The sequence below is a fragment of the Oncorhynchus kisutch genome, linkage group LG6 (assembly GCF_002021735.2).
Source record: "Oncorhynchus kisutch isolate 150728-3 linkage group LG6, Okis_V2, whole genome shotgun sequence".
Lineage (NCBI taxonomy): Eukaryota > Metazoa > Chordata > Actinopteri > Salmoniformes > Salmonidae > Oncorhynchus > Oncorhynchus kisutch.
Window position 1 is genome coordinate 50347511 of NC_034179.2, and position 27893 is coordinate 50375403.

At 41.9% G+C, this 27893-nt stretch overlaps 3 protein-coding genes across 6 annotated transcripts in view; 1 reads left to right on the forward strand and 2 right to left on the reverse strand.

The window, feature by feature from the left end:
• Positions 1-1549, reverse strand: part of LOC109892947 (protein Jade-1) — a 144731-nt gene extending 143182 nt beyond the window's left edge. Inside the window, exons 1-2 of one of the 2 annotated variants that reach the window (XM_031826889.1) lie at positions 977-1549; positions 592-641 (exon numbers count right to left, since the gene is read on the reverse strand). In XM_031826889.1, the coding sequence (XP_031682749.1) occupies positions 592-641; positions 977-1001 (75 nt within the window). In that variant the 5' untranslated portion in view covers positions 1002-1549. Of the gene's footprint in view, positions 1-591 lie in introns of both variants that reach the window. The other variant, XM_020485873.2, reaches the window with a different exon arrangement.
• A 6845-nt stretch (positions 1550-8394) lies between these two features.
• LOC109892166 (CDKN2AIP N-terminal-like protein) lies at positions 8395-9398 on the forward strand. The gene is made up of 3 exons (XM_020484602.2): positions 8395-8677; positions 8821-8923; positions 9102-9398. The coding sequence occupies exons 1-3, from the start codon at positions 8466-8468 to the stop codon at positions 9108-9110; spliced, it is 324 nt and encodes a 107-aa protein (XP_020340191.1). The 5' UTR covers positions 8395-8465; the 3' UTR covers positions 9111-9398.
• A 1778-nt stretch (positions 9399-11176) lies between these two features.
• Positions 11177-24365, reverse strand: LOC109892948 (ubiquitin-conjugating enzyme E2 B). Of its 3 annotated transcripts, none has more exons than XM_031826890.1 (6): positions 24347-24365; positions 19977-20057; positions 14772-14797; positions 14279-14368; positions 14010-14098; positions 11177-13733 (listed from the first exon to the last, which is right to left on the reverse strand). In XM_031826890.1, the coding sequence occupies exons 2-6, from the start codon at positions 20000-20002 to the stop codon at positions 13605-13607; spliced, it is 360 nt and encodes a 119-aa protein (XP_031682750.1). In that variant the 5' UTR covers positions 20003-20057; positions 24347-24365; the 3' UTR covers positions 11177-13604. The 3 variants fall into 3 exon arrangements, with proteins under 3 accessions (XP_031682750.1, XP_020341463.1, XP_020341464.1); XM_020485874.2 differs by lacking the exon at positions 24347-24365 and adding an exon at positions 23774-23942; XM_020485875.2 differs by lacking the exons at positions 19977-20057; positions 24347-24365 and adding an exon at positions 23774-23942.
• Between the last annotated feature and the right edge of the window lie 3528 nt (positions 24366-27893).

Here is a 27893-nt window from a genome sequence, read left to right on the forward strand (position 1 = left end):
CTTTAGACAAATCCAGTTTTATAGCGCAATCGTTATTATAAAAAATTCTGCTCATTTGATCTTTTCAACGGGCAGATAATATCCGATCACTCGTCATTAGCCCAGCATGTGCATTTTCAGCGCCATATGTTGGCGAGACGCGGTCCCTCCTCGCGACACACACACTTGCACGACTCATGCATAAGTTGTCAATAATTGCTTCGAATTCAACAAAATAATGAATTGGCCATTTGTTTCACTGAAGCATGTTACGCAAGAGCACCTCAGGAAAATCCCGCTACCGAAATTATTTCATAACAGCGGTGAACATAGCTATGACCGCCCGCCTGTAAATAATACTCGCTGCGTAGTTGGCGTTGCTAACATTGCTTGTGAACTGGGACCTGACATTTTCATATTTTCGAAAATAAGAAGTTGCAGTTGAACGTTCTTCTCGTGTTAACTATTTGTGTGGCTATCACAACCATCTGACCCACATGCACTAACGTTACACATTTCACTACCAGCTCTGGAAGTGTGCTTTTTCCCCCTGTGCTAACGTTACATGCTACTACTGTACTTCTTGGGGGAAGAAACCAAAATCGAACCTACCTTTTTACCTTGATTGCAGTCAGCTTCCGATGGCGAAAACGTCCTCGACTCTGGACGATGAGAAATCACGAAATCATTTGAAGTTAACCACATGTAGTGACAGTGAATTTCACGGTGGTCAAATTCCAGTGCAACTACCCTAGCTAGTTAGCTAGTTAACGTTAGCCCACCGACTATCCACGTTGGTGACAGGACGTGCCTGCGAGGCTGTGGTGACAGCACGTCGATCAGATGCTCTCCCAAGAGTCCAAATAAAAAGTAGCAATTTACAAATTTAATCCATTATAAAGTATATCCGGCAGCATAACATTATTACACAAAACTGCGATGGCCGCCTTCGCAGTTATCAGCTAAATACAGTTAAATGTAGCTAACTGTTAGCTACCTTTAGCAGACTTTAGGAGTATCATCCGTAAATCCAAATTGTCTAACGGCTTGCAAGATAGCCTCGAGCTGCAGCCAGCAAGTCAGTTCTAATGTAAGCTAAAGCTATGCCGGGTATAGCAAGGTAAGCTAACAAATCTCATTTTCAAAGCCATGTCGCATTTGAAAATAGTCCAATGTGATATATCCCCCAGGTCCCGATTTGTCACGTGAGTGTGTTTTCAGATCCAGTAGGGGAGAAGAAAAAATATATATGTGTGCTTCATTTTCATGGAATGAAATGTTGCAAGCTAGTTTCGAGACGCTCTGCCGGAAAAACCCAGTCGCCTGCCCATTCGCTTCCCCTCTTGCCCGCTCATGTTCTCCCTCTTGTGCGAGGGTTCTGCAACCTCACAACAAACATAAGCTCCTACTTTAAACTCTTTTGGCGCCATATTAATGACGTACTTTACATTTTGCCGTTACTGAAAGCCGATTCAAATGTCTTTACGATGGGTTCATTTCGCCAAAAAACTCAAACCTGACATGTAAATCAAATGGAATTATATTCTTCACCTATCACTCGTTTGAAAGTGAACGCCACCGTTTAGTGTAAGCGGTTTGTTAAATCGGGTAATATCTGCTCAATAATTGGGCATTTACCGAGAAAAAAAATGGGCTATTCATATTTCCTTTCGTAATGAGAAAGACATTGAAGAAACGTGGAAATAACGTTAGGCTTACTTTCAAACGTTTTTAATAGCCTATTTCAATCCACGCCAAGCCATGCTGTTAGTTCACACAGACAAGTTATATCAATTCCACAGCATTTACTACTTTCTATTAGGAGTGATCTGTATTTTGCCGGATCTCCACCAGTCTAGGTTGAAGATTTTTTTAAAAGGGACATTGTACAATTCCCATGCAGAAGCGTTCGAAAATAAACAAAATCATTGGACCTGGGCCGGAGCGAAATTGAATAGAAGTGAATACCATTACAGAAAGTTCGACATCAAACGCTCTGCATGGAATTATTGGATTGTCTTAACCTTAGTATATTTTACAGCTAGTCTCCGGTGAGGGTTACTGTGTATCTGGTAGTAATCGCACGCACCTTCATGTAATTGCGCGTGGCCACCCAGCCAATGATGCATGGCAGTATTTTTTTTCTATATCAATGATTGTTGTGTTTCTGACATCATATATTTGCACCCTTGGCACGCATTTCTAGCCGTGCAGGCTTTTCTTTATCCGCGGGACGTGAGGGTGCACTCTCTGAAAAATCTGGGGGGGGAAAAAACAGGTATTTTGGAAATAAATATTTTTTTCACATAAGTAGTGCCCTGGGCATTTAATTGTTCTGTATTAGTGTACCAACCCCCCCCCCCCCCCCCCCCCCAAAGTGAAATGATAGACACGCTAGCTTTTTCTGGCACAGATTCAAACGTGCTGTAGCAGCCTGCCCCGCACCACAGGTGGGTTAAGTCCCTTGGGAAAACACACAATGCCACACTATGGGTATTTGATTGTACTGACTGTTAATTTACTGTCTGCTGGACTCATCGTTTATTTAGCAGAAAATTCATCCATGCTGCAACATATATGTACCATATCTGTCCCAAATGCCAGACTATTCCCTATATACACTTTAAAGGGAATATGGTGCCAAATGGGACGCAACCCTCCTCTCATTAGAAGGGCCTGTGGTTAGTGTAAGTTGTGGTTCTCTTACATTCAAGGTACTGTATATCCTTTTGGTTTGATTGTGGCATCCAATAGGCTTTTGATTAGGCCAGGCCAGGGCATCCAAATGTCAGCTACCTACATCAATGCCACTGTATCTCATGATTGATAATATTACAACAAACTGCTTGTCGGGACTGGAGAATTGGTGCCAATTCTGATAGTTCAGAGGTTATTCTAGGGCAGCCTGACAAACCTGGGAGACTGACAGACTGAAACGCCTGCAGAAAGAAAGACAGATCCTCAAATTTGTTTCATTATGGTCTAGACTCCTAGAATTATCTAGGCCATCCGTAGATTTTTTACATTACAGCCCTTTCATACTTTAAATCCCTATAGAGATCATCAGCACAGCAGTATTGTATAATGATATGGTACAGCCTTTCAAAAAAAACAGTGATTTAAAAGGGTGCAATGTTTTAAACCGAGGTATGAAGATGTAATCATTGTCTCCTGAGTCAGAAGCCGATGATTGAGATCTACTATCTCCGTCTGTATTCAATTCAAGTCATCATGTGTTTTCCTGTACTTCTCTCATAGTTGTCCCATTTGCGAGGCAGTGACCTTCTCAGGCTGCGTCCCAAATGGCTCCCTATTCCCTTATATGCTCCACTACTTTTGACCAGGGCCCATGTGATATTGGAGTGGGGGTACTTCTTCCTTGGCTCATTCCCAGCATGCTGCTGAAAAGGCTACCTGTTGTCTCCATGTCTCCCAATTACAGTTTTCTCTTGACTAAGCATACATTAGATGACTCATCAAAAATATGTGTTGCCAAGCCTCTTGGAACAGTGTATTATTTCAGCATCATTGTGTATTTTATGCTGAGTGAAGAGGTGTGCTATGTGGCTATAAACAGAATGGGGATCAAATGGGTTGTAAGCTGCCCATATTTAACATAATCAAGATTGCAGATATTTTTGATGGAGATTGAGATAGGAATGTGTGCACCTCATTGTATTTTAACCACTGGGATTCCCCCTTCTAATGAGTGCACACACACCTACAAGCAGAAGTGGCAGAGGAGCGCTTTACGATCGGATGCTGAGCAGTTGCCATACTAGGTGGTGATGCAACCGGTCAGGATGTTCTCGATGGTGCAGCTGTAGAACTTTTTGAGGATCTGGGGACCAATACCAAATCCCATACTAAGTCTCCTGAAGGGGAAAAGGCATTGTCATGGCCTCTTCAAGACTTTCTTGATGTGTTTGGACCACGATAGTTTGTTGGTGATGTGGACACCAAGGGATTTGAAACTCTCGACCCGCTCCACTACGGCCCCGTTGATGTGAATGGGGGCGTGTTTGGCCCTCCGTTTCCTGTAGTCCACGATCATCTCCTTTGTCTTGCTCACATTGAGGGAGAGGTTGTTGTCATGGCACCACACTGCCAGGTCTCTGACCTCCTCCCTATAGGTTGTCTCATCGTTGTCAGTGATCATGGTGTTGGAGTCGTGCTTGGCCACGCAGTCATGGGTGAACAGTGAGTACAGGAGGGGACTAAGAACGCATCTCTGAGGGGCCCCAGTGTTGAGGATCAACGTAGCAGATGTGTTGTTGCCTACCCTTGTCATCTGAGGGTGGCCTGTCAGGAAGTCCAGGATCCAGTTGAAGAGGGAGGTGCTTAGTCCCAGGGTCCTTAGCTTCGAGATGAGCTTTCTGGGCACTATGGTGTTGAACGCTGAGCTCTAGTCAATGAACAGCATTCTCACATAGGTTCCCTTTGTCCAGGTGGGAAAGGGCAGTGTGGAGTGTGATTGAGATTGCGTCATCTGTGGATCTGTTGGGGTGGAATGCGAATTGGAGTAGGTCTAGCGTTTCCAGGATGATGGTGTTGATATGAGCCATGACCAGCCTTTCAAATCACTTCATGGCTACCGATGTGAGTGCTACGGGGAGGTAGACATTTAGGCAGGTTACCTTCACTTTCTTGGGCATAAGGACTTTGGTGGTCTTCTTGAAATATGTATGTATTACAGACTCAGAGAGGTTGAAAATGTCAGTGAAGACACTTGCCAGTTGGTCCGCGCATGCTCTGAGTACACGTCCTGGTAATCCGTCTGCCCCTGCGGCCTTGTGAATGTTGACCTGCTTAAATGTCTTGTTCCCGTCGGCTACGGAGAGCGTGATCATGGAGAATAACCAAAAATGACCAATTAATATCAAATATTTGACACTGTGAAGGGGAGACTTCTCAAGATGTCAAGTGAAGTGACACCCTCCTCATAACAATTGAAGGGGAAGACCTACCTACATGTTCTATTACACTTTTGCCTTCCTCCCCTGTCTTGTTTCATTCATACCTGTCAGGATGCTGTCCCAACCTGTTCATATAGACAGAGTGAGGTAGGGTGGTCTCCCTCAGAACTGACGGAATTGTAAAGTATTTCTCTCTGATCTTGTTCCTGGCATGTCTGTAAGGGGGCCTTGGTCACATGAAGAAGCAGCCAAGGATGTGTCAGTATGTTCTTGGATGGTTTCCATTCAAACCTGCCTTTGAAAAAAAAAAAAGGGCCTTTATTTATTTTGGCCTGTAGCCTGGTAGTAAACCTGTAACCTGAGTTTGGGGTTGGGAAGATGTCATTTATTTTTGATATGTCACCATGTTCATTTATAAAGGCTTTCTTTCTCTAAGGTCAAGTGACAAAATAGAATATAGGTTCTTACTGTATCTGATGTTTTTTTGGCAAATGGGTAAAGGAGTGATGTAAGAGTGATACTGGATATAGGTCACAGACTCGCAGTCCAAACAAAATGCTTTAGGTGGCATAGATTGTCATACCAGGTACACCCCCCTACATATTTATTTGGTCAGTTAAACTAAAACTTTTAATTGTGCTCTACTCCAGCATTTTGGATTTTAGATCAATTATTGTATGAGGCGACAGTACAGAATTTCAGCCTTTTATTTTAGGGTATTTCCGTACATATCTGTTTTACTGTTTAGAAATTAAAGCACTTTATGTACCTTTTTTCTAAAACTGCATTTCAGTTTGTTTTGGTTGTGTTTCAGATTATGTTGTGCCAAATAGAAATGGTCAATTATCTATTGTGTCATTTTGGAGTCAGTGTTACTGTAAATAAGAATATAATTAATGTTTCTGAACACTTCTACATTAATGTGGATGCTACCATGATTATGGATAATCATTAATGAATTGTGAATAATGATGAGTGACAAAGTTAGAGGTATAAATATCATACCCCCCCCCCCCTCACAAATTCTACAGCACAATACAATTCTACCCCCCCCCCCCCCCATGGTAGCATCCACATTCATGTAGAAGTACTCCGAAACAATGTATTCTTTATTCTATGCTAATGTATAGAATTTATTATACAAGAGACAAAATTCACAAATTCTACAGCACAATGGCAGAATCGTGTCTTAAGTGTAAAACTAAGAATGACTCAATAGTCCATGCTTTCTGGGAATGCTATGAATTAGAATGGCACACAATTATTATGTGTCCCCCTAACCCACAATTATCTTCTTAATTGCATTGCAGAGTTGAATTGGATAAATCTGTTGAAATAGAGTGAGAACAGCTGAAGCTGTGTTTGAACCAACAACTTGGCAAAGTCAGGGCAAGGGTGTTACATCAGGTCCATATTTATTAGCAGAGGCTACAGGGTGGCTGATGCACATAAAGCAGGGTATATTTGTACACAGAGTCGGGTGTCAATATAATGATTTCCCCAAAAAATCATCCAGTAATCAATAGTAATGCAGACATTTGGAAAATGTTGTTCTCTGTTCGGTCACAGGATGGCGCTGTAATAAATACTGGTACCACAGAGTTTCTAAACCCAGAGGCGCAACATCGCGAAACTTCCGGGGACGCTTGCGAAACAGACCAAACGGGGTTTGGCGTTCGAGATGTCAATGAGAGAAGTGACAAATTATTCCTTAGTTGTTAATTTCCTCGAAATCTAAAGGCACAACCTAGTTTCGAGCCAATTTATTAACTATTTAAATATATTATTACTCCAACCTCGTAAAAGTGACACGTTTTCATTTTCGTAAAAAACTACTTTATATCGAAGGAGTGCCTTTGATTTGACAGTTTGCACATGCGCAGTTTGGTGCGAGACGACCGTTCCACACATGTTCTACGCATGAGTTTTGCTAGCCAACGTCGCCATGACATCGCCAACAAGTATGGTCAAGGATTTCTATTATCACGAGAAGTGGGCTTTTTGCTGTTGTTCTTCTGTGGGTCAGTTTGAGGTTGTGATGAGTCTCACCCGATTTGAGAAGTTTGATGTGTCTCTTCGGAACATGGCACCCCTCGAGGGTAATATCTGGCGTTTCGTGGGAAGTCGTTGTTGCAGAGATTAAAAATATTCCTGGAGTGATTGACGCTCATCGGATGAATCCTGTGTTGAACGAATAAAAAGTGAAGAGCCTATCTGTTCTTTTGTTTTTTTATATGGAGTCTCTCAAGTGCAAATTACAGAGTCAGAGCATTTATTCCAAGACCAATGCAGTGTTGATCATTGTAAAGCTTTTGGAAATGTTTCAAGTGTTTGCAGAAGGGAGAAGCCGAGATGTTCAACCTGTGGAAAAGATCATAGCATGTGTTTTAAAAGTGATGAAAATGTGACATGTTGCAATTATGGTAGGAACCATGAAGCCATGTCTTTGGGAATGTTAAAAGGGATGAAGGGTCGAATGGTGCTCCTGAAGAGTCAAATTGTGGTGTATAGGCCTTCAGTGACTCGTCAGGAGCACCATTCGAACCTTCATCCCTTTTAACAGGGGTTGCCATTCAACACAGGACCCAGATATGTTAAATATCTGCCATAAAACCCATAGAAGAAGGGCATTTCTATTGGAGACGGAGTTTTAGCTGATCTTCAAGCAGGCAAACACAACTTTTCACCTCATAAATGTTTTATATGGAATAATAGGTCGATATTCGATAGAAACAAGATGTTATTTTACCATAACTGGTTCTCGAAAAACATTATCATTGTCAGCCAATTAGTTAGTATTAGTGTGAATCTATTTACTCTTAGAGAATTTATGGAAAGATACAACTTTAAGGTTTCAAGCAAGGAAAATGACACGTATAAAAGCTATACCTAGTGGGATAAAATATTTATTCTATAAATGCTATATTTAGTTAGGCTTCATCATTTGATGTGAACTGGAGCCTGCTTGGCTCACTCTTGGCTCTCCTTTAAGATTATCCATAGACTCTACCCATGTAATAGCTTGATTTCTAAATATATACCTGATGTTACAAGTGAATGAATCTATTGAACACATATTGTGTATTTGTTTACGTAGTGATGTGTTCTGGACTGATGTAAAAAAATATATATCTTGGCAACAAAATGCATTCCACCATTGAAATTTTGAACGTTTGACATATTAGTTCACTACACTGATTCCACAATTGAACTCCAGTATGTCATAAATCTATTTATTTTATTAGAAAACATTCTCATACACAAACCAACATTTATGAAAAAAAAGGCCTTTAAAAAAACTGATTTGGAAAACTATTTAGAATCATTAAAACGAAAACAAAACGTCTAAACAAATTATTCGCTACATGTCTATATTTCTCTGTGTAATCCCTCTGGCTGTTCTGGTTTTTGTGTTTTGCATGTTACTGTTTAATAATAATAAAAAAATAAAAACAAGTCTTAGCTGATCTTCATACTGTACTGTCTTTGCTGGGACTTTCGCATGAGCTTCCTGCCTTCCTCTCTGCAAGACGCATTTTTGTAGTACGGAAGTGTGCGTTACTTGTCGACATGGCCGAGGTGGAAATCGAGGAATTCATTGATCAAAACAGGCATTTGGCCACGCTTGTAGATACATATCGTGGCATCTCAGAGAGTGAAAAACACTGGAAGGCCAGGAGGGAATTCCTATTCAGAAATATAAACGACTTTGAGGACCCACACATTGACCAGCTGCTAGCATTGTCCATGGTATGGGCCAACAACGTGTTTCTTGGCTGTCGGTGAGTAAACAATAATACACTTCATGTTCATTGACTACCGGTACTTGAAATGTTATTTAGCTAAAATGCCTTCTAGCATAGCATCATGTAACTAATGTATGGCATGCAATGTAACTAACTTCTGTTTCTGCATGCTCTCGCAGATACAGTCCAGACCTCCTTGAGAAAATGAAGGAAATGGCTGAAGGAATTGTGGTGGAGGATGCCCCTGTTTTCAAAACCAGAGATGAGATAATGAAAAAACAGGTAAATTCTATTTCATCCCCAAATAATTCCTCATCTTTTTGTCATGTCTTAGACTAGTCCTTCCAACATATCACTTTCTCCTATCCACTTCATTCAGGTCAGTGATCACAGACACAGAGGCAAGGTAACACTGTTAGGACACACCACAATAACCATTCTCTCTCTCCCTCTCCTTCAGAAACAATGATTGGAGGACCTGGTCTGTTAAGGATGGATTACCTTACTGTCCAACTTTCCTTTTACCAGATGCATAGGATTTTAAAATGTGGTTTTCTTAACATGCAAGCTTATTGTTTTTTAATTGGGTATTACAACAAATGTAACATGAGCAATAACTTCTGAAACATTTTATACATTAAAATAATTGTAGTTGATTGGCCTGCTTCAATATCTAATGTACTTGACAATGGCCATTATCTGAATACCATGGCTGAGAACATGTTGCAAGAATAAACATTGTAAGGCCAGAAATATGCCATATGGTGATTTACGATTTTTACATAATCTTCTGAGAGCCATGTACCTCACATTCAAATCAAGGGAGGGGTACAGAAAAGGGCTTTCCACGTGGGCTTCACACATTCCTCAGTTCTCCCTAATTATCCCAGAGGGAACTATCCTTGCCTTGCCTCCTTCTCAGAACCTAAGATCTTCTGCTCCAATGTGCTTTCTGAAGTCTATGCTGGTATATGGCCCTGGTGCTTGCCCACTGAGCAGTAAGGGGAACACTGCCCCCTGTCTGCCAGGGATGATCCAGACCAGTCTGCTCTACAACTAAAATATAAACGCAACATGTAAAGTGTTGGTCCCATGTTTCATGAGCTGAAATAGAAAATCCCAGAAATGTCCCATACGCTTATTTCTCTCAAACTTGTTTCCATCGCTGTTAGTGCGCATTTCTCCTTTGCCAAGATAATCCATCCACCTGACAGGTGTGTCATCAAGAAGCTGATTAAACAGCACAATCATTATATAGGTGCGTCTTGTGCAGGGGACAATAAAAGGCCACTCTAAATGTGAAGTTGTCACACAATGCCACAGATGTCTAAAATTTAGAGGGAGCGTGCAAATTGACATGCTGACTGCAGGAATGTCCACCAGAGCTATTACCTGAGAGTTGAATGTTAATTTCTCTACCATAAGCTGCCTCCAATGTCGTTTTAGATCATTTGGCAGTACGTCCAACCAGCCTCACAACCGCAGACCACGTTTAACCACGCCAGCCCAGAACCTCCATATCCAGCTTCTTCACCTGCAGGATCGTCTGAGACTAGCCACCCGGACAGCTGATGAAACTGGGTTTGCACAAAATATTTCTGCACAAACTGTCAGAAACCGTCTCAGGGAAGCACATCTGGGTGCTCGTCGTCCTTACCAGGGTCTTGACCTGACTGCCGTTTGGTGTCGTAACCGACTTCAGTGGGCAAATGCTCACCTTCGATGACCACTGGCACGCTGGAGAAGTGTGCTCTTCACGGATGAATCCCGGTTTCAACTGATACGGGTAGATGGCCGACAGCATGTATGGCGTTGTGTAGACGAGCGGTTTGCCGATGTCAACGTTGTGAACAGAGTGCCCCATGGTGACAGTGGGGTTATGGTATGTGCAGACATAAGCGACGGACAACAAACACAATGGCATTTTATTGATGGCAATTTGAATGCACAGAAATACCGTGACGAGATCCTGAGGCCCATTTTTAAGGTATCTGATCAACATCTGTATTCCCAGTCATGTGAAATCCATAGATTAGGGCCTAATGAATTAATTTCATTGACTGATTTCCTCATATGAACTAAGTCAGTAAGATCTTGGGAAATTGTTGCGTTGTGTTTATTTTTGTTCAGTATAGTTGTGCAATACATTTTATAGATAAAAGGATAAGTCGGGTATCGTTTTTTAAACGTGTGCATGCTTTTCTCCTTTGAGAAAACCGCTCATTCAAAGGGGTGGACAGATCTCAAAATTCTTCAGCAAAGGACTCCGGTAGGATACTCGTGCTTTCTCAGGGGGAGGCAAGGACACTCCTCCGTTTACCTACTAACTTATTGACACTCTTCAACCACTTAAATCGGTTTCCGGGTCACAGAGGACTGTCTTTTCCCCCAAATGAGATTCTCCCCCAGTTGCCTGCTACTACCTATCTAGGTTGCAGGGGATGAGGATTATTTATCCTAGTCCATAATACAATCAAAGACAAAACAATTATACATGCCACAGCTGCACTCTTCACATGAGCTGAAATCAAAATCTCAAAGTCTGAAAAATGTTTTATTTTGTTTACACAGCATATAAGTATACATTGAGTGAATTCACAAAAATGTATAACATATCCCTTCTCCATATAAGGTTAAATAAACCACTTGCCACAATATGACCCATCCTGTAAAAAATATATATATAGCAAATCAAATGTTATTTATCACATACACATATTCAGCAGATGTTATTTACCCTAGTAAATATGAAAAATGACTTCCATAATAATGTTGGATATGGACAGTGTACTCGTTATTACAGTGCATTCGGAAAGTAATCAGACCCTTTGACTTTTTCCACCTCAATCTACACACAACACCCCAATAATGACAAAGCAAAAACAGATGACATTTTTGCAAATTTATGTAAATAAAAAATAAAAATAAACAGTTACATAAGTATTCAGACCCTTTACTCAGTACTTTGATGAAGTACCTTTGGCAGAGATTACAAACTCGAGTCTTATTGGGTATGAAACAACAAGCTTGGCACAGCTGTATTTGGTGATACAGAGCCTCTCAAGATCTGTCAGGTTGGATGGGGGATCGTCGCTGCACAGTTATCTTCTAGTCTCTCCAGAGATGTTCAATCGGGATCAAGTCCCGTCTCTGGCTGGGCCACGCAAGGACGTTAAGAGACTTGTCCCGAAGCCACTCCTGCGTTGTCTTGGCTGTGTGCTTAGGGTCATTGTCCTTTTGGAAGGTGAACCTTCGCCCCTAGTCTGAGGTCCTGAGCAGGTTTTCATCAAGGATATCTCTGTGCTTTGCTTCATTCATCTTTGCCTCGATCCTGACTAGTCTCCCAGTCCCTGCCACTGAAAAACATCCCCACAGCGTGATGCTGCCACCATGCCTCACCGTAGGGATTGTGCCAGGTTTCCTCCTTCCTTCCTCTTCCTTGGGCATTCAGGCCCAATAATCTTGGTTTCATCAGACCAGAGAATCTTGTTTTTCATGGTCTGAGATTCCTTCAGGTACCTTTTGGCAAACTCCAAGCGAGTTGTCATGTGCCTTTTACTGAGTGGCTTCTGTCTGGCCACTCTACCATAAAAGGCCTGATTAGTGGAGTGCTGCAAAGATGGTTGTCCTTCTGGAAGGTTCTTCCATCTCCACAGAGGAACTCTGGAGCTCTGTCAGAGTGACCATCGGGTTCTTGGTCACCTCCCTGACCAAGGCTCGTCTCCCCTAGTTGCTCAGTTTATAGGAAGAGTCTTGGTGGCTCCAAACAAGGCCACTATGTTCTTGGGGACCTTCAATGCTGCATAAATGTTTTGGTACCCTTCCCCCAGATCTGTGCCTCGACACAATCCTGTCTCGGAGCTCTATGGATAATTCCTTTTTGCTCGTACACGCACTGTCAACTGTGGGACCTTATACAGACAGGTGTGCCTTTCCAAATAATTTCCAAACAATTGAATTTACCACAGGTGGACTCCAATCAAGTTGTAGAAACATCTCAAGGATGAGCAATGGTAACAGGATGCACCTGAGCTCAATTACGAGTCTCATAGCAAAGGGTCTGAACTACATATGTAAATAGGCATGTTGTTTTCTTTTAAATACATCTGCTAAAATGTCTAAACCTGTTTTCGCTTTGTCATTATGGGGCATTGGAGGGAATTTAAAAATAAATGTAAAAATTGTAGAATAAGGCTAATAAAATGTGAAAAAGGCTTAGCAGATGTTGTTCAATTACAGGTCCAAACAGTAGGATTTTTGTTGGAGTCAGCCTACTATCTGTCCATTTTCCTAGTTGAGACAAATTCTCCTCTTATTACAAGTGCCACTGTACTTAAAGTTCATACAATTAACACATGACATGAGACATCTTTTGTGTTTGTGACTTAGGTCTTTTCATCGACAAGCAGAATGCCATAGTTACCTTGATCACTCATCAATAGTACTGACTCCATTCAGGGCGGTAATTTGAAACTACTGCCAGGATGGGTGCAAAAGAATATGTCTACTTTATAGCTGGTCAATTGATCTTACATTTATGCTACACGACAGACTGTAGAATTTCCCAGAAAATACATTATTTTAACCAAGTCGTCATGTTTTATGGATTTCTACTAATTTGCCGATATGACAAAATACTCTCAAATGGTTTAAACCAAGATATGTTAAAAAATACAACTATTCTGTAGAAACTAAACAATAACAGCATCAATCCAACAAAAAAATATATATTACAAATTCTGTTAGCAATAACTTATTTCACATCATGCAATAAAAAAAAAAATTGGAACAAGAACACAAGTATCAGATTGATTTTCTTCAAATGTGTTGGCAAGCAAGTAAAAGTCCCTACTTTCTCTTTCTGGTGGCACTTAAGTTCTTCTGATGTCGGCTTATTTTCTTGATGAGGTAAATGACCGATTGAAGCATTTGATAGGAGTGATGAGGGGGTGGGGGAGATGTGTTAGGAGTCTACCCAGCTCTGCTCCACGATGGCAGAAACTCTCTTCTCGTACTCCCGCTTGTTTTCTTGATAGAGCTGTGCAGCCTGGCTGTTGGCTGGACTGTTAGGATTCGGCTCATCCAACAGGGACTGTGAACACAAAAAAAAGTTGTGATTGAATGTACCGGTATGAACGTGTAGTTCTTCGACACTACACTTTTAGTGAGGTGTCTGAGTCTTACATACAGTATATCCAGGAGCAGAAATAACACGACAATGCTACATTACAACAAAGGTCATACAGAGCATACTGCAAAACAGAAATTAAGTACACTACATAAAGAACCTGTATTGCATTTGTAAAATGCACACAGACAAAGTAGTCTCATGATGTCAGACTGATGGAGGAGAGGATTACAAACCTACCTGGATAGACGTCAAAATGGACGACACATCATACGTGGGGCTCCAACGATTCTGAAGGATGTCTAAACATATACTTCCATCTGCATAGACTGCAAGATCAAAAGGATTGTTTTAATTTCAAAGAAAGATGTATACACAATCACATGACACAGAATAGCTTACTCACTGGAAGAGCTAAATGCTGAAAAGTTCATACCAAGTTCACTTTCCCATCAATAACGTGACCAAAGTATTTAGGACATCTCGAATGTGTCCATAGGGACTCTTACCATTTGGGTGAAACATTTTGGAGATAAATCGAACCGTGGGTGGCTTGTTAGGGTACTCTTCTGAAAATTCTATGACAAGTTTAAAAGTTCCTGCAGAGAGAGAGAGAGACAATTAGTGTTACTAAAAAGAAACATCCGTTCCTCATTAATCAAACTAAACCTTTATGGAGGGGAGAAAGGAAAGTGGTCCACCCCACAGCTAACAGTCTGTCACATGACTAATATAAGCCTGAATATGAAGGCTGACTCAGCACTTTCTCCAGATTCCACACAGCATAATTAAAGGAGGCGGAGTCATGCACCTGTTCAAACTGATCACACTTCGGAATACCAAGACTCTCTTTGCTCTTGGCTAGCATGACTGGAAAAAGTAAGAAAGCCAAGTTCATTGTTTTCAACCAGTTCATGGGTTACAGTAGTGTTATGATAAACTGATGATTTACATTCCTGTAAGCCAACTCAAACTGAATTAGACATTTTTTTTTTATCTTACCATCCTCAAATGGTGTACCCACAGGCCTGCAAATAAAGAGAGGAACAATTACTTGTACTGTAACAAGCTCATATCTAGTAATTAGACCCCGACTAACAAAACAAATATTGCCCCAATGGGGAATATTTAAGATAAATAAAGTTAATTTCAGTTAAGAGTAATTAACACAATGCTTAGCATATCTATGAGTTTCCCCTTTATGTAATACATATGATTTCAAGTGTTCGATTTGTAAAACATTTGCGTCAAGAGTTGATGGTCACTATGCATACTTGGTGTATGTTATGTATTAAGCTCATACTTGATGCTATATGTTATGTATTAAATCAAACTGTATATGTCAAATGTGCTGAATACAACAAGTGTAGACTATACCGTGAAATGCTTACTTACCCTTAACCAACAGTGCAGTTCAAAAATAAGAAATTATTTACCAAGTAGACTAAAATAAAAAGTAACACAATAAGAATAATGAGGCTACATACAGGGGGCACCGGTACCGAACCAGTGCGCATGGGCACAGGTTAGTTGAGGTAACCTGTACATGTAGGTGGGGGCGTAGTGACTATGCATAGGTAACAAACTAACAGCGAGTAGCAGCAGTGTACAAAAGGGGGGGGGGGGGGGGGTCAATGTAAATTGTCCGCTGGCGATTTTATGAATTGTTCAGCAGTCTTATGGCTTGGGTGTAAAAGCTGTTGAGGAGACTTTTGGTCCTAGACTTGGAGCTCCGGTACCACTTGCCATCCGGTAGCAGAGGAAAGTCTATAACTTGAGTCATATTGGATAGGCAATCACTTAAATGAAACTACAAACCTCAGATTTCCCACTTCCTGGTTGGATTTGTCTCAGGTTTACGCCTGCCATATGAGTTCTGTTATACTCACAGACGCACTGTAATTTCACTGGCTGTTGGCGTGGTGGGACGCTAGAGTCCCGAACGATCTCAGAGAAGTATTTTATCGAATGGGTGGCAACCCTAAATCTAAATATTGCTGTTACATTGCACAACCTTCAATGTTATGGCAAATTCTGGCAAATTAATTACGGTCTTTGTTAGGAAGAAATGATCTTCACACAGTTCGCAACGAGCCAGGCGGCCCAAACTGTTGCATATACCCTGACTCTGCTTGCACTGAATGAAAGAGAAGAAACGGTTTCCCTAGTTAATATGAATTTCTTTTTACTAAATATGCAGGTTTAAAAATATATACTTGTGTATTGATTTTAAGAAAGGCATTGATGTTTATGGTTATGTTCATTGGTGCAACGAATGTGCTTTTTTCACGAATGCGCCCTTGTTAAAATCATCACCCATTTGGCGAAGTAGGCTGTGATTCGATGATAAATTAACTGGCACCACGTTGATTATATGCAACGCAGGACAAGCTAGTTAAACTAGTAATATCAACCATGTGTAGTTAACCTGTTGCGACTCTAGGGGCAGTATTTTTGGGGAAAAAACATTCCCGTTTTAAACGGGATATTTGGTCAGGACAAGATGCTAGAATATGCATATAAATTGACAGCTTTGGATAGAAAACACTAACATTTCCAAAACTGTAAAGATATTGTCTGGGAGTATAACAGAACTGATGTTGCAGGCGAAAGCCTGAGAAAAATCCAATCCGGAAGTGCCCCAGGTTTTGAAAGCGCTGCGTTCCAATGAGTCCCTATTGAGCTGTGAATGTGCCATCAACGAGCTTACGCTTTCTACGTATTCCCCAAGGTGTCTACAGCATTGTGACGTAGTTTTACGCATCTATGTTGAAGAATAGCCGTAGGTGGCCACATTGCGTAAGTGGTCACATGGTGGCTCCGAGAGAGATTCTCTCGTAAAATACAGAGGTAGCCATTATTGTCCCGACGGATATATTATTAATTAATAGATATTAGAAAAACACCTTGAGGATTGATTATCAACAGCGTTTGCCATGTTTCTGTCGATATTATGGAGCTAAATTTGGAATATCTTTCGCTGTTTTTGTGACTGCAATTTCCGGGCGATTTCTCAGCCAAATGTGAAGAACAAACGGAGCTATTTCGCCTACAAAAATAATATTTTGGGAAAAAATGAACTTTGGCTATCTACCTGGGAGTCTCGTGAGTGAAAACATCCGAAGTTCAAAGGTAAACGATTTAATTTGATTGCTTTTCTGATTTGTGACAAGGTTGCCTGCTGCTAGCAAGGCATAATGCTAAGCTAGTCTATGATAAACTTACATAAATGCTTGTCTAGCTTTGGCTGTAAAGCATATTTTGAAAATCTGAGATGACAGGGTGATTAACAAAAGACTAAGCTGTGTTCCAATACATTTCACTTGGGATTTTCATGAATAGGAAGATTTATGTCCATTGCGTTATGCTAATTAGCGTCAGGCGATGATTATGCTCCCAGACCCGGGTATGAGAGTCACATGAAGTTAACTAGTGATTATCAAATCAAATTTTATTTGTCACATACACATGGTTAGCAGATGTTAATGCGAGTGTAGCGAAATGCTTGTTTTTATAAGATAAGTTTAATGCTAGCTAGCAACTTACCTTGGCTCCTTGCTGCACTCGCGTCTCCTCGTGGATTGTGATGTAAACGGTCACAATCAGCGTCCAAAAATGCGAATTACCGATTGTTATGAAAACTTGAAGATCGGCCCTAATTAAAATCAGCCATGCCGATTAATCAGCCGACCTCTACTTGAATCTCTCGACCCGCTCCACTACAGCCCCGTCGATGTTAATGGGGGCCTGAGGGAGAGGTTGTTGTCCTGGCACCACACTGCCAGTTCTCTGACCTCCTCCCTATAGGCCATCTCATCGTTGTCAGTGATCAGGCCCATCACTGTTGTGTCATCAGCAAACTTAATGATAGTGTTGGGAGTCGCGTTTGGCCATGCAGTCATGGGTGAACAGGGCACACAGGAGGGGACAACGTACACACCCCTGAGGGGCCCCAGTGTTAAGGATCAGCGTGGCACGTGTTGTTGCCTACTGTTACCACCTGGGGGCAGCCCATCAGGAGGTCCAGGATCCAGTTGCAGAGAGGGGCGTTTAGTCCCCGAGTCCTTAGCTTAGTGATGAGCTTTGTGGGCACTATGGTGTTGAATGCTGAGCTGTAGTCAACGAACAGCATTCTCACATAGGTGTTTGTTTTGTCCAGGTGAGAAAGGGCATTGTGGTGTATGATTGAGATTGCGTCATCTGCGGATCTGTTGGGGTGGAATGTGAATTGGAGTGGGTCTAGGGTTTCCAAGAGGATGCTGTTGATGTGAGCTATGACCGGCCTTTCAAAACACTTCATGGCTACCGACGTGAGTGCCACAGGGCGGTAATCAATTAGGCAGGTTACCTTCGCTTCCTTGGGCACAGGTACTATGGTGGTCTACTTGAAACATGCAGGGATTACAGACTCAGTCAGGAAGAGGTTGAAAATGTCAGTGAAGACACTTTACAGTTGGTCCGAGCATGCTTTGAGTACACGTCCTGGTAATCCGTCTGGCCCAACGGTTTTGTGAATGTTGACCTGTTTAAAGGTTTTGTTCACATCGGCTACCGAGAGCATTATCACACAGTCATCCAGAACAGCTGGTGCTCTCCTGCATGCTTCAGTGTTGCTTGCCTCGAAGCTAGCATGAAAGGCATTTAGCTCATCTGGTAGGCTCAAGTCTGGGTTTCCCTTTGTAGTCCGTAATAGTTTTCAAGCCCTGCCACATCCGACAAGTGTCAGAGCCAGTGTAGTAGGATTCAATCTTAATCCTGTATTGACACTTTGCTTGTTTATTAAACTCATACTTGATGCTGTATGTTATGTATTAAACTCATATTTGTTGATAGTGATTGACGTCAGACTGGAGGTACACTTATTGATGACCGTATGAACATTGTGTGATTCTGTAGCAGCTGGCAAAAAGTCTGTCTTTTGTTGTGACTTTGAACAAGCCTCTCTGGCTGTTGAGAATGGCTTACCAAGAAAAACTTCCAAAAGGACTAATTTGAGGCTAAAAGGAGTTGGAGCACTCAACAAAAAAAGGCAGAGATGTATTTATTTTTATTCCCCCCCTCCCAGCTGTTGTTTAGAGAACATTGGTGCTGTGATATTAGAATATAAGTGCTTCCTTCATACTGCAAGCAGACACTAAATAACAGTATATCTACTTCCCCAGAGTCAGATTAAAGGCCTCATTGCCAAAAGCCAAAAGTATCCCTTTAAAGAAGGCAAATTAGACATTTGTCTTAGCCTCTGCTCTGGAGATAGTCTCCCTGAATTATTGTAATAAATTTAAATTATTTTGATTGATATGATCAATGCCTACTCTCACTTTTGTTCACCAGGAGATGCTCTTTACACCCTTCTTACAACAAATATAATTTTGATACAGACTATTAAATAGCACATTGCATTACAAAGAAGTGTAATATATGATGTGGCTGTTACGTTGTGATGGTTGTTTTAATCCTGTTTGGACCCCAAGGACCCTAATAAATACAAATAATGAGTATGACCATGCAATACATTCCAGGTTTCAGATACATTTATTTTGTTAATTGGAAATGGGAATATTTGTGTGGCAAATAGCCTCCACAGTTCAACAATTACATGTCACTGACTGTAGCCTAAAACCACAGCTCAATTTGCCCACATCCATATGGTCCTCCTGGCCCATGCCAGGATGATCACACTGGCACAATAACTTTTATTTTTTTATTTATGCGTTATTTTACCAGGTAAGTTGACTGAGAACACATTCTCATTTGCAGCAACGACCTGGGGAATAGTTACAGGGGAGAGGAGGGTGGGATGAATGAGACAATTGTAAACTGGGGATTATTAGGTGACCGTGATGGTTTGAGGGCCAGATTGGGAATTTAGCCAGGACACCGGGGTTAACACCCCTACTCTTACGATAAGTGCCATGGGATCTTTACTGACCTCAGAGAGTCAGGACACCTGTTTAACGTCCCATCCGAAAGACAGCACCCTACACAAGGCAGTGTCACAATCACTGCCCTGGGGCATTGAGATATCTTTTTTAGACCAGAGGAAAGAGTGCCTCCTACTGGCCCTCCAACACCACTTCCAGCAGCATCTGGTCTCCCATCCAGGGACTGACCAGGACCAAACCTGCTTAGCTTCATAAGCAAGTCAGCAGTGGTATGCAGGGTGGTATGCTGCTGGCAAAATAACAAGGGTGGCTTTAGAACACTCACCCAAAAATAACAGCATTCCACATCATGATGTTATTCTCTGATGGAGCACCACTCACGCCAGTTGGGGGGTCTTCTTGAAGTCTGAGGACAGAAAAACCGAGAGGAAACAATAGAATGAAACCTAAACCCTGGCCCGACGACTGGTTTTCTAAACATCAAAAATATTTCGGAGGAAACAAGACGACAAGTGTGCATCCTATTAAACTGAAAGAAGTGTTATTGCTTGTTTGCAAAACAGCCATGCATGACAATCACTCTAGAATCCAGAGTCCATTGTGGGCTTCAACATACAAAACAACCCAAACCATAATGGCATTATTACAACCTTATAAATATCGGTCCTCCTTGCCCCAGTGTTCTCTGGTAACTCTAAATCCAGCAGTACCATTCCAAAGCGCACCGCAATAAATTTAAAAAACGAACTTCAACAGCTTACCTTCACGCACCAGGTGAGACTGTTTTTTGTAGATCCAACTACAAGTCTCTACAGAGAACACCACTGACCCCATTTACTGTAATCCCCATGTCAACGAAAAGGGTACTACATGGTGCTGTTACCAATTGTGAGTCCCATTTGAATCATGTCACTGTTCCCTGCAAGTCCAATAAAAAGCATGAGCTGGCACACACCCAGAGAACATTATTTAGTGTAGAGGTTCTGACTAACTGCGAATAAACTGTAAGCTATAAAAACAAAGAGTTACACACTCCATATGTATAACCCTCAAAGTAATTTGTTTGGTAAAAACCACCAACGTTTGTTTGGGCATCACTGTGCCTTCGTCAGGGTAATGTCATGAATGCTTGAACCAGGTTATGTAGACAAACAATCTACTAATTGCACTGTTTGTCTACATAACCTAGTGATGATGAAACATTGGTGTTTTTTTAACCAATAAATGACTGAAGGTATATACACTGCTCAAAAAAATAAAGGGAACACTAAAATAACACATCCTAGATCTGATGCATGCTCCGGATGAGATGGCTGATGGTCTCCTGAGGGATCTCCTCCCAGGCCTGGACTAAAGCATCCGCCAACTCCTGGACAGTCTGTGGTGCAACGTAGCGTTGGTGGATGGAGCGAGACATGATGTCCCAAATGTGCTCAATTGGATTCAGGTCTGGGGAACGGACGGACCAGTCCATAGCATCAATACCTTCCTCTTGCAGGAAATGCTGACACACTCCAGCCACGAGGTCTAGCATTAGGAGGAATCCAGGGCCAGCCGCACCAGCATATGGTCTCACAAGGGGTCTGAGGATCTCATCTCGGTACCTAATGGCAGTCAGGCTACCTCTGGCGAGCACATGGAGGGCTGTGCGGCCCCCCCAAAGAAATGCCACCCCACACCATGACTGACCCACCGCCAAACCGGTCATGCTGGAGGATGTTGAAGGCAGCAGAACATTCTCCACGCCGTCTCCAGACTGTCACGTCTGTCACATGTGCTCAGTGTGAACCTGCTTTCATCTGTGAAGAGCACAGGGCGCCAGTGGCGAATTTGCCAATCTTGGTGTTCTCTGGCAAATGCCAAACGTCCTGCACGGTGTTGGGCTGTAAGCACAACCCCCACCTGTGGACGTCGGCCCCTCATTACCACCCTCATGGAGTCTGTTTCTGACCGTTTGAGCAGACACATGCACATTTGTGGCCTGCTGGAGGTCATTTTGCAGGGCTCTGGCAGTGCTCCTCCTGCTCCTCCTTGCACAAAAGCGGCGGTAGTGGTCCTGCTGCTGGGTTGTTGCCCTTCTACGGCCTCCTCCACGTCTCCTGATGTACTGGCCTGTCTCCTGGTAGCGCCTCCATGCTCTGGACACTACGTTGACAGACACAGCAAACCTTCTTGCCACAGCTTGCATTGATGTGCCATCCTGGATGAGCTGCACTACCTGAGCCACTTGTGTGGGTTGTAGACTCCGTCTCATGCTACCACTAGAGTGAAAGCACCGCCAGCATTCAAAAGTGACTAAAACAACAGCCAGGAAGCACAGGAACTGAGAAGTGGTCTGTGGTCACCACCTGCAGAACCACTCCTTTATTGGGTGTGTCTTGCTAATTGCCTATAATTTCCACCTGTTGTCTATTCCATTTGCACAACAGCATGTGAAATTTGTCAGTGTTGCTTCCTAAGTGGACAGTTTGATTTCACAGAAGTGTGATTGACTTGGAGTTACATTGTTTTGTTTAAGTGTTCCCTTTTTTTTGAGCAGTGTATATATGGAGTAGAGGTCGACCGATTATGATTTTCCAATGCCTTTACCGATACCGATTATTGGAGGACCAAAAAAGCTGATATCGATTAAATCGGCAGATATTTGATTTATTTGTAATAATGACAGCAATACTGAATTAACACTTATTTTAACTTAATATAATACATCAATAAAATTACTTTAGCCTCAAATAAATAATGAAACATGTTCAATTTGGTTTAAATAATTCAAGATTGAATCCCCCGAGCTGACAAGGTGAAAATTTGTCGTTCTGCCCCTGAACGAGGCAGTTAACCCACCATTCCTAGGCCGCCATTGAAAATAAGAATGTGTTCTTAACTGACTTGCCTAGTTAAATAAAGTCGATTTTTTTTTAATACTGATTTCCGATTGTTATGAAGACTTGAAATCGGCCCTAATTAATTGGCCATTCCGATTAATCGGTCGACCTCTAAGTGTGCAACTCATTGTCGGAAATATTGATGTTGCCAACCAGATACTTGCTGTGTGACAGACTACAAATAGACTAACTAATAAAATATCTTATGAACAATGTATGTCTAAAAATAGGTGTTGTGTGAGACTGAATTAAACTAAGCATTTACCAAAGTCACAATGCTTATCAAGAAATGCTCCATTGGTCTATTTTACACACAAGGACAGTTGATGGCAGAGGAAGCCAGGTAGAGTAGGAATAGAGATGTGACAAATGATACAATTCTGAAAGTTTAAACTGCCATTTAAAAAAAACATGTTTTCCGTTAAAACGATAGCAAAACATCCATGTGAATTCACAATTCACCTGCCAGCAACGGCTTGGGTCTCACAGTGTCCCTTTCAGATGGTTAAGCATTGTACCTGTACCTCAATTCGACCTCGCAAAGTTTGTATTTCCTTCTCAAAGTATTGCAATACAGGACTTCACTGCTGTCTCTTTCCGTTCTCTGCCATTTGTCCTACTGTTATTAACAACAATGACACATACGTGGAGAGTCAACTCCCGGCCTCGACGGACATTTCTGAGTGTCAAGATTCAGCTTGGACTCGACTCCTAGGATTCAGTATTTCAGTTAGTGGTGGCCAAAGTTAAATGCCATTCCAAACTTCAGTTGTTAAATAACGAAATCATGGACTACAGTTTATCCTGGCCCATAGACTACTTTCAGGGTGAGGACCAATATAACATCAAGTTGTACAATTGGTAACTACTCCTTTAACTTAGATAGCTAGCTAAATACAAGTATATTTAGCTAGCTAGCTACACATGTTGATGAATAAAAACAAGTTAACTGGCTAGTAGCACTTCTGTGTGGCTCTAGCATGCTGGCTAACTGAAGCAACATTGTTACATCTTACTCTAGCTAGCTAGGTACCAGACAGTACAACGTGGCTAGGTATTAAATTAATGACTGGCTCATTGATAGCTAGCTACAGCCAACTCTGCACTGTACACGCCTCATTAACGGTACTGTTAGCTAACTAGAGCCAAGTGTCTAGCTAGCTTCCAGCAAGCGTTACTGTAGTTAGATAACGTTAGCTAGCTAAATACAAAAAAACGCAGAGCTAAGACACTGCATTACCTTTTGAAATCTCTCATAAGTCGTCTTCTAGCGGGAGTAGACATGATTCAAAGCGTAAGAACGTAGAATTTGGTCATACAAATATATCGAAACGGTGTTAAGGGGTAAATCTTTCGTCTGTGCTTTTCTCTTCTTCTCGACACAACTACAGTGACGTCATGTACCTCCACAGGGGGGAAACCGCAAGGACATTGGATTGGAACAGTGCACTTTCTCGATGCGTGGTGTAAATGTAATCAAATGAACACACTTTTCCCAAAATGTGAACACTGCATGCAATTTCTACGACACCTTAACTTGGTTAGTATTCAAACCTTTAGACATATGGGTTGTCACACCAGGTCTCAGGGATGTCTAGCCCAATAAATGGCCAAAGGAACCTATGTTACTCCGTATAGCCCATGGACCTTACATGTTCTGTTCAGAGGCAAATTGGTTCTGGAAGCCAAAACAGCCAAATATTCCATGTAAACTAAAAATCGATTTTAAATTGTGGTCCGGTTATAGAAACGTAAAGCCCTTTACTTTCATATCACATCAAAATAATAGTACAAATGCTGTATATACACTTACTGTACACTGTTTTAACGCAGTTACAGCCAACAGTATTCTTCGATAACACATGTAATGGCGTCCTTCGTGCGTTTACACACAGGTGTTAAGAGACAATGATAGATAATTAACACAGATATTCCACTGTGTTTTCAGTAAACAAGCGCTGTAACATGTAAAAAACCCTAAACCTATAAAGGTTTGTAGTAATTTAAACTTACATTTTTTTATGATTTCTCACTATTATGAAATATACCTTATGTTTCCAAAACCGTAATGCAAGCCATGCGTTTTACTGGCCAGAAGATTCTATTGTCAAGGGGCACTATAGATAGTAAGCATATAGGAATGGGTTAAGGGATGGCAAACTGGAAATTCCTTTGGTCTCTGACTTACTGAGTTAGCTTGGTAAATCAGCTTTTGGTTTTCTTGGTTTAAGGATTCTAGCTTTAGATGATTGCACTAACTGTAAATTAATCTGAAAAAGATTGTCTGCTACTAAAATATTACTCAAATGTAAATGGGGCGGCAGCGTAGCCTAGTGGTTAGAGCGTTGGACTAGTAACCGGAAGGTTGTGATTTCAAACCCCCGAGCTGACAAGGTACAAATCTGTCGTTCTGCCCCTGAACAGGCAGTTAACCCATTGTTCCCAGGCCGTCATTGAAAATAAGAATATGTTCTTAACTGACTTGCCTGGTTAAATAAAGGTAAAAAAAAAAAAAAAAAAAAAAAAAAAAAAAAAAATGTGTGGGCATCGATGTTTGGAAATGTGGACTTGATAACATCTGATGCCTCTAATGTTGTGGATGTATTTCAAATAACTGACTACACACTGGCTTAATCAAACTGTTGTCCATTCTTCTAAGGGAGCACAGATAACCCAAAGCTTTTCCGATATCAATAGGGCAACAAGCCTGCTAGGATTTCACCATTGTTGAAAAGTAGGTCACGCAGAGACAAAAAGGCAGTGTAAGACTGTATCCCAAATGGCACCCTATTCTCTTTTGCCCGTTCTGGTCAAATGTAGTGCACTAGAGAAAAAGGTGCTATTTGGGACGCATCCAAATTTTTTTCCTGGCTCCCCGATAAATTAGTTATTCTCATGATGCTCAACAGATTTACATCATATGTGGCTTTGTGGCTTATCAAGGGGGCAGAGAGGGACAATTGGCTTCACTCTGTAGATAAACTTGATTCAATCCCTGGCCAGCAGTGACAAACAAACCAACGCTGAACTCAACTGTGCCATTCAGTCTTTTACCCATGCCTACACAAGGAAATGCCCAAAGATCCTTTTGACATTTTGGACCTGGACATAAACGCAAGCTAAATAGAGGGCATCGAGAGAACATTACTGTTGTTGTTTTTTCCTTCGGTACTTTCATTGGGATAACTACCCTGGTGGAGATACACAGGCCTAGTACTGTGAGAGAGAGAGAAGTGGTCCCCTCCATATTAGTCTTTTATCAGGTTCAATCTGTGGTTTATTAAACCTCTTTGGTGGAACGGGATACTAAGGCTATTTGACTCTCTAATCAGCCCCAGTGTGTTCCTCTCTGTCTCCGCTGAGAGTGGCTCTCTGGAGGGCGCTAATGGCAGCGTGTCAGTGAAGATGGAAGCCAATAGCCACAGTGGCAGGTAGGTAGGGACGTGAAGAGGTCTCCATCAGCTGTCTGTGGACAGAACTCGTCCTCCCAGCAGACTAAAAAAGCTATTTACAACACTCTGTGTGTCACCCTAATGATTCATTACACTCCATAGTGCTGTGATGGCTGCCACCACGCTGAGTGCAGGGGATGTAACCAGTGCCATGTACTGTCTATCAGTGCTAATCAGAAGGGAAGCTATGTGATTGTACAGCTACTATCTCATTATAGTGGTGTTGTTTTACTCCTGAATGTGTGATGGTCATAATTGGATTATGGAATGAGAGGTCCTTATGGAATGATGGCTCCCCTTCTATTCTCTGTTATGTAATGGCTGCTTTCAGTTCACCCATTGACTGTCATTAAAGTGTGTGTACAGTAAAACTAAGTACAGTAAATTGACACACAATTGCGTGTTTTGTCTTGATCGGGCCTTTGACTCGCCATCAGCAGGACCTGTACTTCGAGAACCCTATCTTTGCCGTGGCCAGTCTCTGCTAGGTGCAGCTCCTCAGGGACCCCAGGAAGAAGTACAACAAACTCCACCCCTTAGTTGCTGAAATAGTGGATGTAAGTCTACAGAGAGATAGTCAAGAATGTGTATGGAGTGGGACAGGAGTTTTTTCCTGACTACGTCACCAGGAAAAAATGGATTTTCCATGACGGGTCACAAGGTCTGGAAAAACTCCTGGGCCTAACCATTTGGTTTGAGTTGGTTGTTTACTTTCACAGTGACGGTCTCCTTTTTTTCAGACATGCCTACAGATTGATCCTGCTGACAAGGCTACGTGCTCCATGTTGCTCATTCACCGATACTTCTCCAAAGATGGGTTCCCTGAAAGGTGAGTCAGGGCAACCTTGCATGTCGAGTGGACTTGGAGAAGCAATTAGCCAGTGAGAGTGGAGAGAGACGTTTGACCTACATTCATACCTGCTTACATACAGTACCAGTCAATAGTTTGTACACACCTACTCATTCAAGGGTTTTTCTTTATTTTGACTATTTTCTACGTTGTAGAATAATGGGAATGTGGTACTATATTGTCACAGTGTCATAATCTGGCCACACACATGTTGATTTGTCTTGTGTGTCTAGCCTTGAACTTTCCTTGAAATTGTTTAACATTTATGAGATACTGTGAAGTAGTTGTCATGATGAAGTGCCATTTACCTGAATGACTGATGGTTCCTGCTCCAGATTCATACCAAAGATACAGGTGTTGATATTGAAAGATACCAAGGTCAACAGCGTGCACAGGATCCATAGTGGCTTGTGGGAGGCACCAGAGGAGTTGGGAGCAGTAGTCCCATTCTCATGTAACAGAAAACCAGTGAAGCTATAAACTATATGGACCCTTAGTCATTTAGCATATTCTTACCAAGAGCATTTTACCATCTGTACGTACAATAAAGGGGCAGAGCAACTATTTAAATACAAGTGAAAACCTATATACTGCGCTATAGAAATGGATGTACAAGATCCATACCAGTCAACCGTATTGAACATGGACTGCTATTTGTTTTCGGACACTGAATAGGGCAGGCGTGGAAAGGAGCCTGAGCATAAGCCTTCCAGGGCAGGCAGGAGGTCAGAGGTGAGGATGACCGACAGCCCTGTCTCATCTCAGACTGACAGCCCTGTACCTCCACCTCTACCTCTACACCAGAACCCCCTCACTCTATGGCCATCTTTCCTGTCACCTTCACCGTGCCCCATCAACGCCAGCAACATCCTGTTCGCTGCCGTTCCTGTTCCCCACTTTATGGAAGTCAACAAGTCCCGGACAGTGGCTCTCAGATCAGAGAGATATAGGATACCGCTTTACAGCTTTATCTGGTAAAGTGGTGTTCAGAATACCACCCAGTCATTTCAGAGTATCTATAACAGTACATACAAACTGTATCTTAAACATATTTACAG